The following is a 13,168-nucleotide window of genomic DNA, read 5'->3' as shown; positions in this document are numbered from 1 at the left end:
TAGATTTATGCATAAAGCAACAATATTAAAACAATAGAAAATTATTAATTCTTAAATCTTTTTTACAATTTAAGTTTTAATATAATGAAAATCAGTAAATTATTCCTTCATTCTTTTTTGTTAAAGTTTAGCTGGGGAGTTGTTTGTTGTGTGTGTGGTTTTGGTTTATTTTCCCAATGACGTAATGGCAGAGGATGTGGAGAGTTTATCAGGATAGTTGCCATCTATAAGTACAGACAGCTCTTCAGGGAAATCTAGATTAAAAATGAATAAGCAGAGGGAAAGCTTTTACAATCCTACTGGAAAGCTATGATTTAGTGAAATGAGGTTCCTGAAACTTAAAGATTAGATAAAAATAGAAACTGCTTGTCAGCAGCTTCAGCCATAGTGCTAACTGGGCAGGTGGGCCACACACTCCAGCTGGGTTGTTTCATCCCTCAGGACCTATTTACAACCTGCTGCACACGTCTTTTTATATTAAGCAGCAGTTGAAATCATATGCCTGTGCAGACACACAGTATCAAATGTCTTCACTTACCAACGTATTTTCTCTGTGCTAATGAAATTAATAGCAGATGTTTTAAGTAAGTCTTTTTAGTAGTTTGTTGGAATTTGGCATTTAAATAAATTTCTTTTTCCTTTAATTTATTAGAAAATATTTCTGATAAACACTAACATACAGAGATAATTTAATACACCTCTACAAATCTAACACCAGAGTAAGAAAAAAAGATGTTAAAAATATTTTTCAAGCCCTTCTGTATCTCTCCCCAATATTCTTTTCCTGACCACCTCTTCAAACATAAATGGACACAGACATTAGTGCAGTGAAGGTCTGGGGAGAGGGAAAGCTGTGGAGGAGGGTGTCAGTGGGGGAAAATGGGACATCTGTAATACTTTAAACAATGAAGATAAATAAAAGTAAATATTTGCTTGAATTTTGTGATAAGTATGTCATTATAAGTATAGTATATATGGCTATGTTGATGAACAATAAATAGTGATTTTTTTCATGTTATAAAATAGAATGTGTTTGTTAGATACTTTTTTGTGTTAATGCTCACCGGAGAATATTTTTCTGTTGATTCTTTTAGAGAGAGTAGAGGGGAGGAGGAAAGACGGAGAAACATCCACGTGAGAGAAACACATTGATTGGTTGCCTCCCACAGGAGCCCCGACCAGGCTGGGGATCAAACCTGCAATCAAGGTACATGCCCTTGACTGGAATAGAACCCAGGACCCTTCAGTCCACAGACCAATGCTTTATCCACAAAACCAAACCAGCTAGGGCACATATTTTATTTATTTATAGTGTTTCCAATAGCTTCACTTTATTTTCTCTATAATTAATGACCCACTTATAAATCGCCACATTCATCATATGAAGGATAGATTTCCCCCAATTTTTGTTAGTGTGAATAGTGCTGGTAGGAGCATTCTTACACATTTTTCAAAGTGCCCATAACACATCAATTATTCTAGGACACATTATCAAAAGTAGGTTTGGTATCTTATGGATTTCTGCATATCCAAGCGTAGCTGATGTGTTAGTGATGTTCTCAAACATTTCTGATCATCTGGTGAAAAGCAATTGCATTGATTGATTCCAGTTTCTCTGGTGGACCCATTCAGATTTGTCTTCCAGTTCTCTAACTTTATTCAGCTTACTGCTGTTCGGTTGCTAACTGGTTACATTGTTTTGAACTATCCTAGTCATGGTACTTGAAAAGGTCTCAAACCTTACTAATGTACTCATAATTCTCTGTGTCTCCTTACATATTTTTAATCTCTTAAATTTTTATTCTAAATCCAGTAATGCCAATATTTGAAATTTGGGTCCGCATAATTGTTCACTTATTGCTTCCTTTGACATTTGTGTGTACTTCATAAGTTTGGAGTTAGATGTGTTTTGTTTATTTCTTTGGGAACCTTGTGAGGCATGAGTTGAGGGTATATTTGTGGAGATGAAACTTTCTGAGCAATGAAGGGTCTTAAAGCACTATCAAAGTGGAAATATTTTAAGTTTATTTCTTGAGATTTTGTGCTCATATCAGTAGTATAAATTTGTACTCCAAATCCTCACGAGAACATGCCCTTGGTGACAGATACTAAGGGAAATACAGGGTGTGGCAAAAATAGATTTACAGTTGTGAATACACGAAACAGAGTTTACTCTTATATTATTACTTATTAATTATTGTATTGTTTTCCATACTGACAATTGCAAAAGTACTTTTACTCCTCCCCGTGCCTTTCCCCTCAACTGGAGCTCAGGCTAGAAATGACATTTTCCCTTACTGCCTCCATTTGTCACAAATGTTATTTAAAAAAAATATATATATAGGTATGTAAGTGTATACATCTTTTGTTTGAATTTCATACAAGGCAGTTATTTAAGATACATTTTTAAGAATCTGTTATCATCATCTGGTGAAATGAATTATCTATTTTATTTTTATTTATATGTATATTTATATATGTATATTTTATTTTTATTTATGTGTATATTTATATGTATATTTATCTATGTATGTATGCATCTGTCTGTCTACTTATTTACCTGCTTACCAATTGTCTATCTACCATTCCATTTATTTCACTATTCTGTTTTTTATTCTCATTCTCTACTTAACTCTTTCCCTTAGGGTCAACCATTTTATTTTTTTATGACTAATTTTCATTTGGATATGTTCCTATGAAATGTATTTTATTATATTTTTGTGTTTAGATTTTCATAAATAGTATTATTGCTTTGATCTAATTGATTAATTTTTCACTAGTACTTTGTTTTAAAGATCTCTGCATGTCATTTTATTATAGCTTCCATTGTTGAATCCCAACATATAAATCTATTCTCCTAAGAATGACCACTTCAATTTTTACCAATACCTTTTACCACAAACAGTGCTTCAATGGTCATCATCCTAGAGACCTCCATGAACCCGCAAGTTGAGAATGTACGCAGGGAAAGCTAGACATGACTAGTGGTCACCTCGAATAAGATAATATGTGTAAAGAACTTCAAATTTGCTTGCCAACTAATAAGACTGTTATGTGTTTTAATCTTTCTTTCTTCCTCCTTCTTCTTTCCCTTCTCCTGCTTCTCCTCCTTCTCCCTCCTTCCCCTTTCCTAATTTCTTCTTCCTCTTTTATTTTTATTCCCCAAGCCTCAATCATCTTGTTATAAACCCCTGTGATGAATCTCTCTGCCTACTGGGAAAGGCACTGACTGTGTTTATGCTTAGACTCCATGCTGTTCACCTCTGTTGTACTTATTTCTCCCCTAAACCTCCGATTGCCTGACCTAGAATAGCTTTCAGTAGCTTTCAGTAGTTTACGTGTATTTTGGATACCTGGCTATAAGTCTTTATATTTTCTAATTGCAGAAAATAGTGTGTTTTTTTAATACAAAGTATATTCTCAATAATAAATGTTATTTATTGGTAGCCTCTGTAAAATTTTTATACTAGAAAAAGCATACTATACCTGAGATACCATTAGGTTCCTTTTACTTTTGGCCTACTTACAGACTTAATGAATTTCAAATCTAAATTTTTGAGGGATAAACATGAAATGAATTTTCATTTAAAAACCTGAAATTTAAATCATACTACTTCACTAATTCCCATGTCAAAATCATTAATTTGTGACTTATATTTATATTTTTCCAATTTATTTCATTAGTGATTTGTATTGGGAAAATCATTATTTCCACACTCCAAAAACACACTATAAAAACTATTATAATAATTGGGATGTTTATTGAATGCATATGGCTCTTTCACAAATAGCTTCAGCTATAATATGAAAGGGGGCATAACTTTTCTACTGGAGAAGTAAGAAAACTTTCTTGAATATATTTTTATATAATCCTCATGTCTAAAGAAGTATACAGTTGAATACTTAACTATTCACAGTTTCTCCTAAAGGATTAAAATTTTTATAATTCTGTAACTTTGCACAATCTAATACCCTTTCCACAGCAAATTATTTTGCTGTCCTTTAATTATTTTATTTTATCCATCACCATTTATCCCCTCCAGCTACCCCCTAACCCAGGGGTGGGCAAACTTTTTGACTCGAGGGCCACAATGGGTTCTTAAACTGGACTGGAGGACCGGAACAAAAGCATGGATGGAGTGTTTGTGTGAACTAATATAAATTCAAAGTAAACATCATTACATAAAAGGGTACGGTCTTTTTTTTTTTTTTTAGTTTTATTCATTTCAAACGGGCCGGATCCGGCCCGCAGGCTGTAGTTTGCCCACGGCTGTGGCCTAACCTCTACAATTGCCACACTGCTGTCCATGTCCATTCTCTCTCTCTCTGAGAAAAAAAGAAAAGAAGAGAAGAGAAGAGAAGAGAAGAGAAGAGAAGAGAAGAGAAGAGAAGAGAAGAGAAGAGAAAGAAGAGAAAGAAGAGAAAGAAGAGAAAGAAGAGAAAGAAGAGAAAGAAGAGAAAGAAAAGAAAAGAAAAGAAAAGAAAAGAGAGAGAGAGACCATCCTTTAATTTTTAGTTCAAGGGACACTGTGAATTCTTCCTTTGTCCCACACTTAGCATAGACACTCTTCTCATTCTTGTTTCTTCATCATACTATAAATTCTTTATTATTATTTTGTAATTAGTACCTATCAGTTTCTCTAGTTAGAATTTGGAATTCTGAGATAGAAATTCATATTATCCATAGTTAATTCCTGTCTTCAAGCACAGTGTTGGCCATGTATATTCCAAGCAAACCTGTATTCTAGAAGTGAGTAATTTGTACATCAACACCTTATTAAAGTAGTAACATGATAATAGAATATAAATACCTTCCAATCATATCTCAAAATATTTTTTAAATTTTAGAGTCAAAGGGGTGGGGGGAGAGAGAGAGAGAGAGAGAGAGAGAGAGAGAGAGAGAGAGAGAGAGAGAATGAGAGAGAGACATTTATTGGTTGCCTCCTGTACTCGCCCTGACCAGGAATCAAACCTGTAACCTGGGTATGTGTCCTGACCAGGAATCAAACCCGCCATCTTTTGGTGCATGGGATGACCCTCTAACTAACTGAGCAACACTGGCCAGGGCCATATTTCAAATTTATTTACATAAAAATAAGATAAATGGATAAAGTATCTGAAAGCTAATTACAATGTCTATTATCAATTTTAAAAATGCAATCTCCCCTTTTTAAGAGAAAATCATAAATAATATTTCAAAAATTAAGTATTTCTTTTAAATATTTCCAAATATATTCTTTGAAATATAGAAATGCATAAATAAAATCGCCAAAAATTATTTTCATTTATTTTATTGAATTTTCTTTCCTTTTCAAATGCATAGTTTCAAAAAAGTAGCCAATCAACATTTGTTTTAGGATTTTCTCGTATTTCAACTCTAATAAAGTCTAATATTATAAAACAATAATGGTATTAGAAAGGCCTATAGAATTTTCATTTTTTTATCTTAAGATTATATATTAGGTAAAAAACACAAACATTTCTTTTTTCCTAGCATTATTTTAAATCTTCAAATCTGTATGCATTGCAAACAAATAAATAATTTGTACTTTGTTATGGAAAGGAGGGCTCATATATGTGTGTGAAACCAAAATGTGGGTGTTTGAGTCTGAGTTGTTGTCTCTTGAAATCAAAGAATGAAGTTGCCAACAAAAGCTATTAATGGAACCAAAGTTTATTGGGAGAAGCCAGTCCTAGAAAAGGTGCAGCTGGGGTTCCAGGAGCAGCCAGTGTCCAGAGTTTCCTTTCCATGTTACAGTCAAGAGTAGCTTATTATCCAAGCTAATTAAAGTCTAATAGTCTGCCAGGCCCGCGTGGCTCAGTGGTTGAGCATAGACCTATGTACCAGAAAGTCAAGATTCAGTTCCCAGTCAGGGCACATGCCTTGGTTGCAGGCTCGATCCCTGGTGTGGGGAGTGCAGAAGGCAGCCTATCACTCTCATCATTGATGTTTCTATCTCTCACTTCTTTTTCCCCCCTCCCTTCCTCTCTGAAGTCAATAAAAATATATTAAAGAACAACAACAAAAGAATGAGAGCCAAGAGATGGGGCCTGAGTCCTTCAAGATATTTAAAAAAAAGAAAGAAAATAAAGTCTAATAGTCCATGTGCGGAGGCCCACATGACCATAAGCCATGTGGGTGCAGGGAAGTGCTCCCCCCCACAGGAACAATCATCAGGAACCCACTGAGTTCAAGGGAGAAGAGAAAGAGAGCTAAAGGAAGCACAGGCCTTTTAAAAAATATATATTTTATTGATTTTTTACAGAGAGGAAGAGAGAGGGATAGAGAGTTAGAAACATCAATGAGAGAGACACATCAATCAGCTGCTTCCTGCACACCCCCTACTGGGGTTGTGCCTGCAACCAAGGTACATGACCCTGACCAGCATCGAACCTGGGACCTTTGAGTCCGCAGGCCGACGCTCTATCCACTGAGCCAAATTGGTTAGGGCAGGCCTTTTAATTGAGGCATTGGAGACAGCCTTACTAGCTCCTGATTGATCTTTTCAAATAATTTTGCCTTAGCAACATCCTTGGGATTGGTTTACACGCCTTACTGCCTTGTGATTGGTTATCTGCATGATGCCTAGCAGTATTCAGACATTTTAAAGTTTGTCTCCCACACACACCCTTCCTTCCCCGCCCAATTGTGTTGTCCTAGTAATTCCTCTCAGTTGGGTTCCCGGATTCTACTGTCTCCGGCCCCTGTCTACCTAGCTTCTTTCTGTCTCCTCATGGGCACCAGGTATGGGGTTTTTAATTTCCCGTTGATTATTTTAATTATATGCTATGCTAATGACTCTGTATTATTTTCTATCTAAGATATCTCAGTACCTAACTCCTTGTTTCTACAAGTTATTTTTTCTGCCCTGGATGTTTTTAATTTGTTTAGCTAGTTAAATGCTGTTCACCTTTTAAGATCCAGTTTGCTTATGACTTTCATGAGTCCATCAACCAAAATCAACCAAAATCGTCCTTTGTGACACTTTAGACAAATGCTTCTTGATTGTATTTGACACACTACATAGTGATTGTTTTTGCATATGTTTTATCAATTTAACTTGAACTCTCACACTCCTGGTTAAAAAAAAAAATCTATTTGATGTTTAAGACTATATTTAAATGATGAATGTAATTATACATTACCCATAATAATCACTGATTTTTATTTTAAATGTAAATACAAATAAATTTACATAATAAAACTTAAAAAAATAATACTTAAAATTATAAAAAATGCTCAAAGTCGCTAGTCACCCAAGAGATGCAAATCAAAATGAAAATAAAGTACCATCTCACACTTGTCAGAATGGCTATCATCAACAAATCAACAAACGACAAATGCTAGAGAGGATGTGGAGAAAAAGGAACTCTCGTGCACTGCTGGTGGGAATGCAGACTGGTGTAGCCCCTGTGGAAAACAGTTTGGAGTTTCCTCGGAGAATTAAAAATGGAACTCCCATTTGACCCAGTAATCCCACTTCTAGGAATATATCCCATGAAATCAGAAATACCAATCAGAAGGGACATATGTACCCCTATGTTCATAGCAGCACAATTCACAACAGCTAAGATTTGGAAACAGCCTAAGTGCCCATCAGCGGATGAGTGGATTAGAAAACTGTGGTACATCTACACAATGGAATACTATGCTGCTATAAAACAAAAAGAACTCTTACCATTTGCAACAGCATGGATGGACCTGGAAAGCATTATGCTAAGCGAAATAAGCCAGTCAGAGAAGGATAACACATGATCCCACTCATTTGTGGAATATAATGAACAATGTAACCTGATTAACAAAAATAGATCCTAAGACATAGAAGCATGGAACAAACCATCAAACCTCATAGGGAAGGCAGGGGAGGGTTGGGGAATGGAGGAGGTAAGAGATCAACCAAGCATGCATACAAGCATAATCATTGGACACAGACAGTAGGGGGGTAGGAGGTGAGGGTATGTGCTGGGGGGTAGGAGCGGCCAGGGAGAGGTTGGGGGGAGGGAGGAGACATATCTAATACTTCAAAAAGTAAAGAATTTAAATAAAAAAATTAAAAAATATATAATATTTATGTAAGAAAATATAGATATTATTGAATATAGAAGATATTTTATGAGTAAATTTAGTTCTAGTTTGAGATTCCTTCATAAAAGTCTAGTGTATGTCTCTTTACCATCCTATCTTTACTATCCCAACTCTGCACTACCACTCACACTGTTTGCTGTTTTGTTGTATGCACGCTCATGCATTGGTTATGTTGCTCATGCTGTATATTTCGCATAGAATCCCCTCCTTCCCTTTGCTATAGAGATCAATTAGTTATCCTTACATTCCCAACTCTCGATGTGTTTTCCAGTTATCCACATTCTCAAAGCTTCCCTTTCCTTGCCTCAGTTAAGGAAAAATGTATTTTTTTCCTTGACTATGCTCTCTAGATTGTATGTATAATTTTATTATTGAATGTCACATTTGATTTCAAATATTTCATGTGTGTGCCTGTCCCTCCATCAGGTTGTTAAATTCTAGAGTTCAGAGATTTGGTTAGGAATAGTGCCTACTCTCTTGAAAATGCTCTTCCAGATACAGTTAGGACTGCAGAGTCTCTAGTTCTGGAACATACATTCCAGCAAAGGGAGCATACCATGTACATATAAATATATATTATTGTTGGAAGTAGTAATTATGCTAAGAATGAATAAAACAAGGAAATCAAATAGTAACAAGGGTGCTATTTTAGATAGAATGATCAGAGTTGAGGCTTGTTGTGGAAGTGATAATGAATCAAGAACATGGTTTAAATTACAAGGGAAATTGTGTTAAATAAACATTAAGAAGATTGTGGTTAAATTGGGTAGACCAAATTCACCATTCCAATTTTCTGAAAATATATCTACTAGTATATACCCAAGATTTAGGAGGCTAGATATTCTGCATTATGATTGCCAATATCTCTTATTTTCCAGGCATTTCATGATGAAATAGGCACAGGAAAGTATGGGTTTTTTTTTAAGTGTTTGCCTGTGTGTGTGTGTGTGTGTGTGTGTGTGTGTGTGTGTGTGTGTAGGGCCTGAGGAAAGGAGCTCATATATTCATGGGAATTCGTGCATCAGAATGGCATAGAAGTATCTTACAGTGGAAAGGCTCTACTAAAATAGTCTCTTATTCCCAACTTTTATGAATTTATAATCCATATTACTTAATATTTCTAATAAATATAAAACTTTAATAGTTTCATCACCTAGCACATGGAAATTTTATGTATATATACTGAACATGACTATTCTACTGCAAATTAGTACTTTGTAATTTTTGTTGGGTGGTATTTGGCTAGCAAACAATAAAGAGAAGGAAAGAGTTCTGAGAAGCAATTTAAACTAGGCAGACTTCTAAAATTAGTAACCTTTACCTTTATGCATATTTGCCACCAAAGTGTATATATATATATATATATATATATTCATTGTGTATGAATTTAAAACAAGGGTATTAGTGGGGAACATCTGTTTGGGGTTGATGCCTTTTCTTTAGAGTGATTTAAGCTTTACCATATAGAATGGGAGGACAATTCACTGGTGGCCTAATGTTTATAACTCAATGTTGTGTTGGTGGAGATGATGCACTTAGCATTCAGATGGTTGCATCTCTTCCTAGAGAGTATGTGCTTCTTAGTGAAAAAGAATAAATGAGGTAAACTATGTTTGACAATATTCTGGCCTGTTATCTAGTTTAATATTTGATCATAAGATAGTTATTATTATGTTATACCCATCATCAGATTCTATTAAGTGCTATTCCATTAAATTCAATTACTAAGGTTTAAAAATTCCTTAATAATATCTTGCAGAGTGATAACATTCTGCCAATTTAAAGTCATTTATATTATTTGGCTAGACTTTAGTTTGTCTAGTTACCACATCATTTAAAAACTACTGTGTGCCTCAACTTAACTTAATTTTATGCTGGTTTACCTAAATTCCATTTATTATGCTGTTCTTTTTAAAATATTTAAGTGATCTTATCATACACTTTATGTGTTTTCTTATATCCCAGCCCAATAAATTAATAGCTAATTTATGTTCTTTAAGTACATTCTTCTTAAACATTTCTAGTTTGTAGGATATTTAAAGGTATTTTCATTGGTAATTTTAAGCATATACAAATGTATTAGTAGAGAATTGGATTTTAAGAAACAAATAAAATATAATAATGTGTTAAGGCTATTGAAACCTATATAATCTTATTAAACAATGCTACCACAATACATTTAATTTAAAAATAAAATAAATAAATAATACTTATTATCATTTTCCAGTATGTTTAATAATGACATTATTTTTTGTTTCGTTCATCCTTTTTTTTTTTTTCACTTGTATGAGTTTTTTTATTGTTGTAAATCGTTTTGTTCATCCTTTATATCCTGTCATCTGGAGCAGTGTCTGGCACATAAAAGTCCTTTATACATATGTGTTGAAATAATAAATGACTAAATAAATAAATGAATAGTAAAAGAGGAGTGACAGAGTATTTTCATTAATAAATACCTCTTTGAAAAATGTAAGCCTGCTTGTCCTATAATTATGAAAGAATAATCTATATTTAAAACAAGTAATTTATATTTAAATTTTAATTTAAATAAACAACAGATACTCTATATTAAAAAATAAATATAACTGGAAACTCAGTTAATTAACAAAGGACAGACTAGCATTCAAACACAAAAGCTGGAAGAGTTAGGATAAGAGACTTAGAGCACAAAAGTGCTAAAGTCTAATAGAATCAGACATTGGGTTAGCTGGCCCAGTAAATGTAAGTTTGTCAATATGCACTTCATGAAAATTTGACTCTGGCATTAATGTTTATAGCAACATAAATTATTTATATTTTTTCTTAAGTATGTACATTTTACCAAAATTTCTTGGAATTAATACAGTTCTGCAGTTCAGTGTGTGTATGTGTGTGTATACATATATGCAATTGTCACTTTTTATTAGAAATATATTCAAGGTTATTTTTAGTTGGCAACCCTGAAACTTTTAGACAGAGTAAACTGTGCATGAATATTAATTGAGAAGTCATAGAGTGCACAATTTCTACTTAAAAACTGAACACAAGCTAATTCTTTTGGAGTTGCCTGGTAACTAATACGGAGTATGTCAAATTGAAAGACAGGTCTGACTGAAGCAGCCCTTGAATAAGTAATAGAATTTGTTGTCAACTTTAGCCTCAGAGAGTGAGATAGGGACCAAGTCTAAGTTAAATTGAAGGAAAGACAGTTGAAATGTCTTTTGTGTTTTTTAGTGAAGTCTCCACTGTTTGCTCTTAAACTCTTCCCCTCACCAACAACTTATGATTAATGTAGAGATGTTGAAGACAAATTCTGAATACATCATTCATAATGTTTGAATTAAATGGAATAGCCTAAGGCATTGAGAGGCATGACAAACTATTTTTTATTCATTAACCATTTATTCATTTATTTATGCATTTATATTCATATAATGTATTGGGTTCTTAGAGAAATTTATGTCCACTAAGAATGATTAGTACTCTAATAAAAGATTTGGCATAAGTATTTGTTAAGGTGAGAATTGTATTACAATTATTCCTGGGTATATGTACAACAAAACATTTAGAGAAGTCTTTAATTATATTAATGCTTTATAGCAGGCTGTTGAACACATATATACAGATTTTGATCTACTTCTGTTTTAATTCCAGCAGGAAAAAAGTCAAGAAAGTTCAAGAATCAAAGGTAAGGAATAATTGTTTTAAGATTATAGTCTCATAAATTCATGTAAGCATAGGAGAAGAACTATAAAAGATTTGATGTTTCTTTGGAAATTTAGTTAAAATTGGGAAACAGAATTCATCTTCAATGTGGTTTTAAAACCAGTGTGAACCGTTTGGGGAAACTTTAACACAGTTTTCTGTGATCCCTCATTTGTTCTCATGGAATTCCTCCATCAAGCATTGTCCATAAGAGTTGGTGTTCTGTCACATCCATGATTTAGCAGATGAACTTTTTCTAATATATTTCATGGACAACCAATTATTTAGTCACTGCTGTCTCTTTTTATTTTCTACTAGAGGCCCAGTGCACGAATTTGTGCACCAGTGGGGTCCCTCAGCCTGGCCTGTGGTACCAGCTCTCTGACATCCCCTGAGGGGTTCTGGATTGCGAGAGAGCACAGGCCAGGCCAAGGGACCCCACTAGTGCACGATTGTGGCTGGGGAGGGACGCGGGAGGTTGGCCAGCCGGGGAGGGACTGTGGGAGGGCTCCAGGGCGTGTCCAACCCATCTCACTCAGTCCCAATTGGCAGGACCCCAGCATCAAGCTAGCCTAACGGTCAGAGTGTCTGCTCCCTGGTGGTCAGTGCACGTCATAGCGAGCGATTGAGCAGCCTTAGCATATCATTAGCATATTACTCTTTGATTGGTTGAAAGGATGACTAGACACTTGGCATATTAGGCTTTTAATATATAGGATTAAAAAGCAAGAAAATACTTATTTCTATATTAAAATCAGTGATAGTTTTTACTGTGGCATAGTCAACTCTAGTCAGACATAGGGAGACATGTTTCACCATAAAGACATTGTTAAGTTTTGAAGTTTGGCCATTGAGCTAATAAATGATTCTAGGAAGATGGTAATCTTACCTGACTGTTTGTGTTGTTTTTCAGCAAACTATAGATAGGTTTGTTATTTTATATGTGAAATTATTACACTTATTTATCCCCGAAACACTCATATTAACTCAATTTTTTATGCTTTTGTGTTGCAAAAGGGAATTTCTGTTCCAAGATGTGCTGGATGGTGTGCATTTAGATTCTGTAAGCATTGTAAGCATACTGAGCGCACATCTTCCTTCTCATGAAACATCCTAGTGTTTTAGGTGAATCTTAAATCACATTTATAATTCTGTTATATTGAAACAGGTTTAGTGTAGCTTTCTTCTTGATGCTTTATTGCCTTGGGGTACATAAATCATACCATCCTAAGTAGTGGAAATTATTTTCCAACTGCTGTCTAGGAACATGTTTTCTTTTATAATGTAACACAATTTTTAAGATGATGCTTGTCACTGCTTTTACTGTTACTGGCTGACACATGGTTTTGAACTGTCACACTATGGCTTCTAGAGTACTGTATTCTAAGTCAGAGATGC

General features: G+C 34.3%; 1 protein-coding gene across 2 annotated transcripts in view; it reads left to right on the top strand.

The window, feature by feature from the left end:
• Window positions 1-13,168, top strand: part of FSTL5 (follistatin like 5) — a 594,131-nt gene that overhangs the window by 97,155 nt on the left and 483,808 nt on the right. The window contains exon 3 of one of the 2 annotated variants that reach the window (XM_081091744.1): window positions 11,720-11,753. In XM_081091744.1, the coding sequence (XP_080947870.1) occupies window positions 11,720-11,753 (34 nt within the window). The remainder of the gene's footprint in view (window positions 1-11,719; window positions 11,754-13,168) is intronic. The other variant, XM_081091745.1, reaches the window with a different exon arrangement.

This window comes from Myotis nattereri (assembly GCF_964212035.1).
Source record: "Myotis nattereri genome assembly, chromosome: 5".
Lineage (NCBI taxonomy): Eukaryota > Metazoa > Chordata > Mammalia > Chiroptera > Vespertilionidae > Myotis > Myotis nattereri.
Note: the sequence above shows the minus strand (reverse complement) of the source record. Positions and strands in the feature narration are given on the sequence as shown.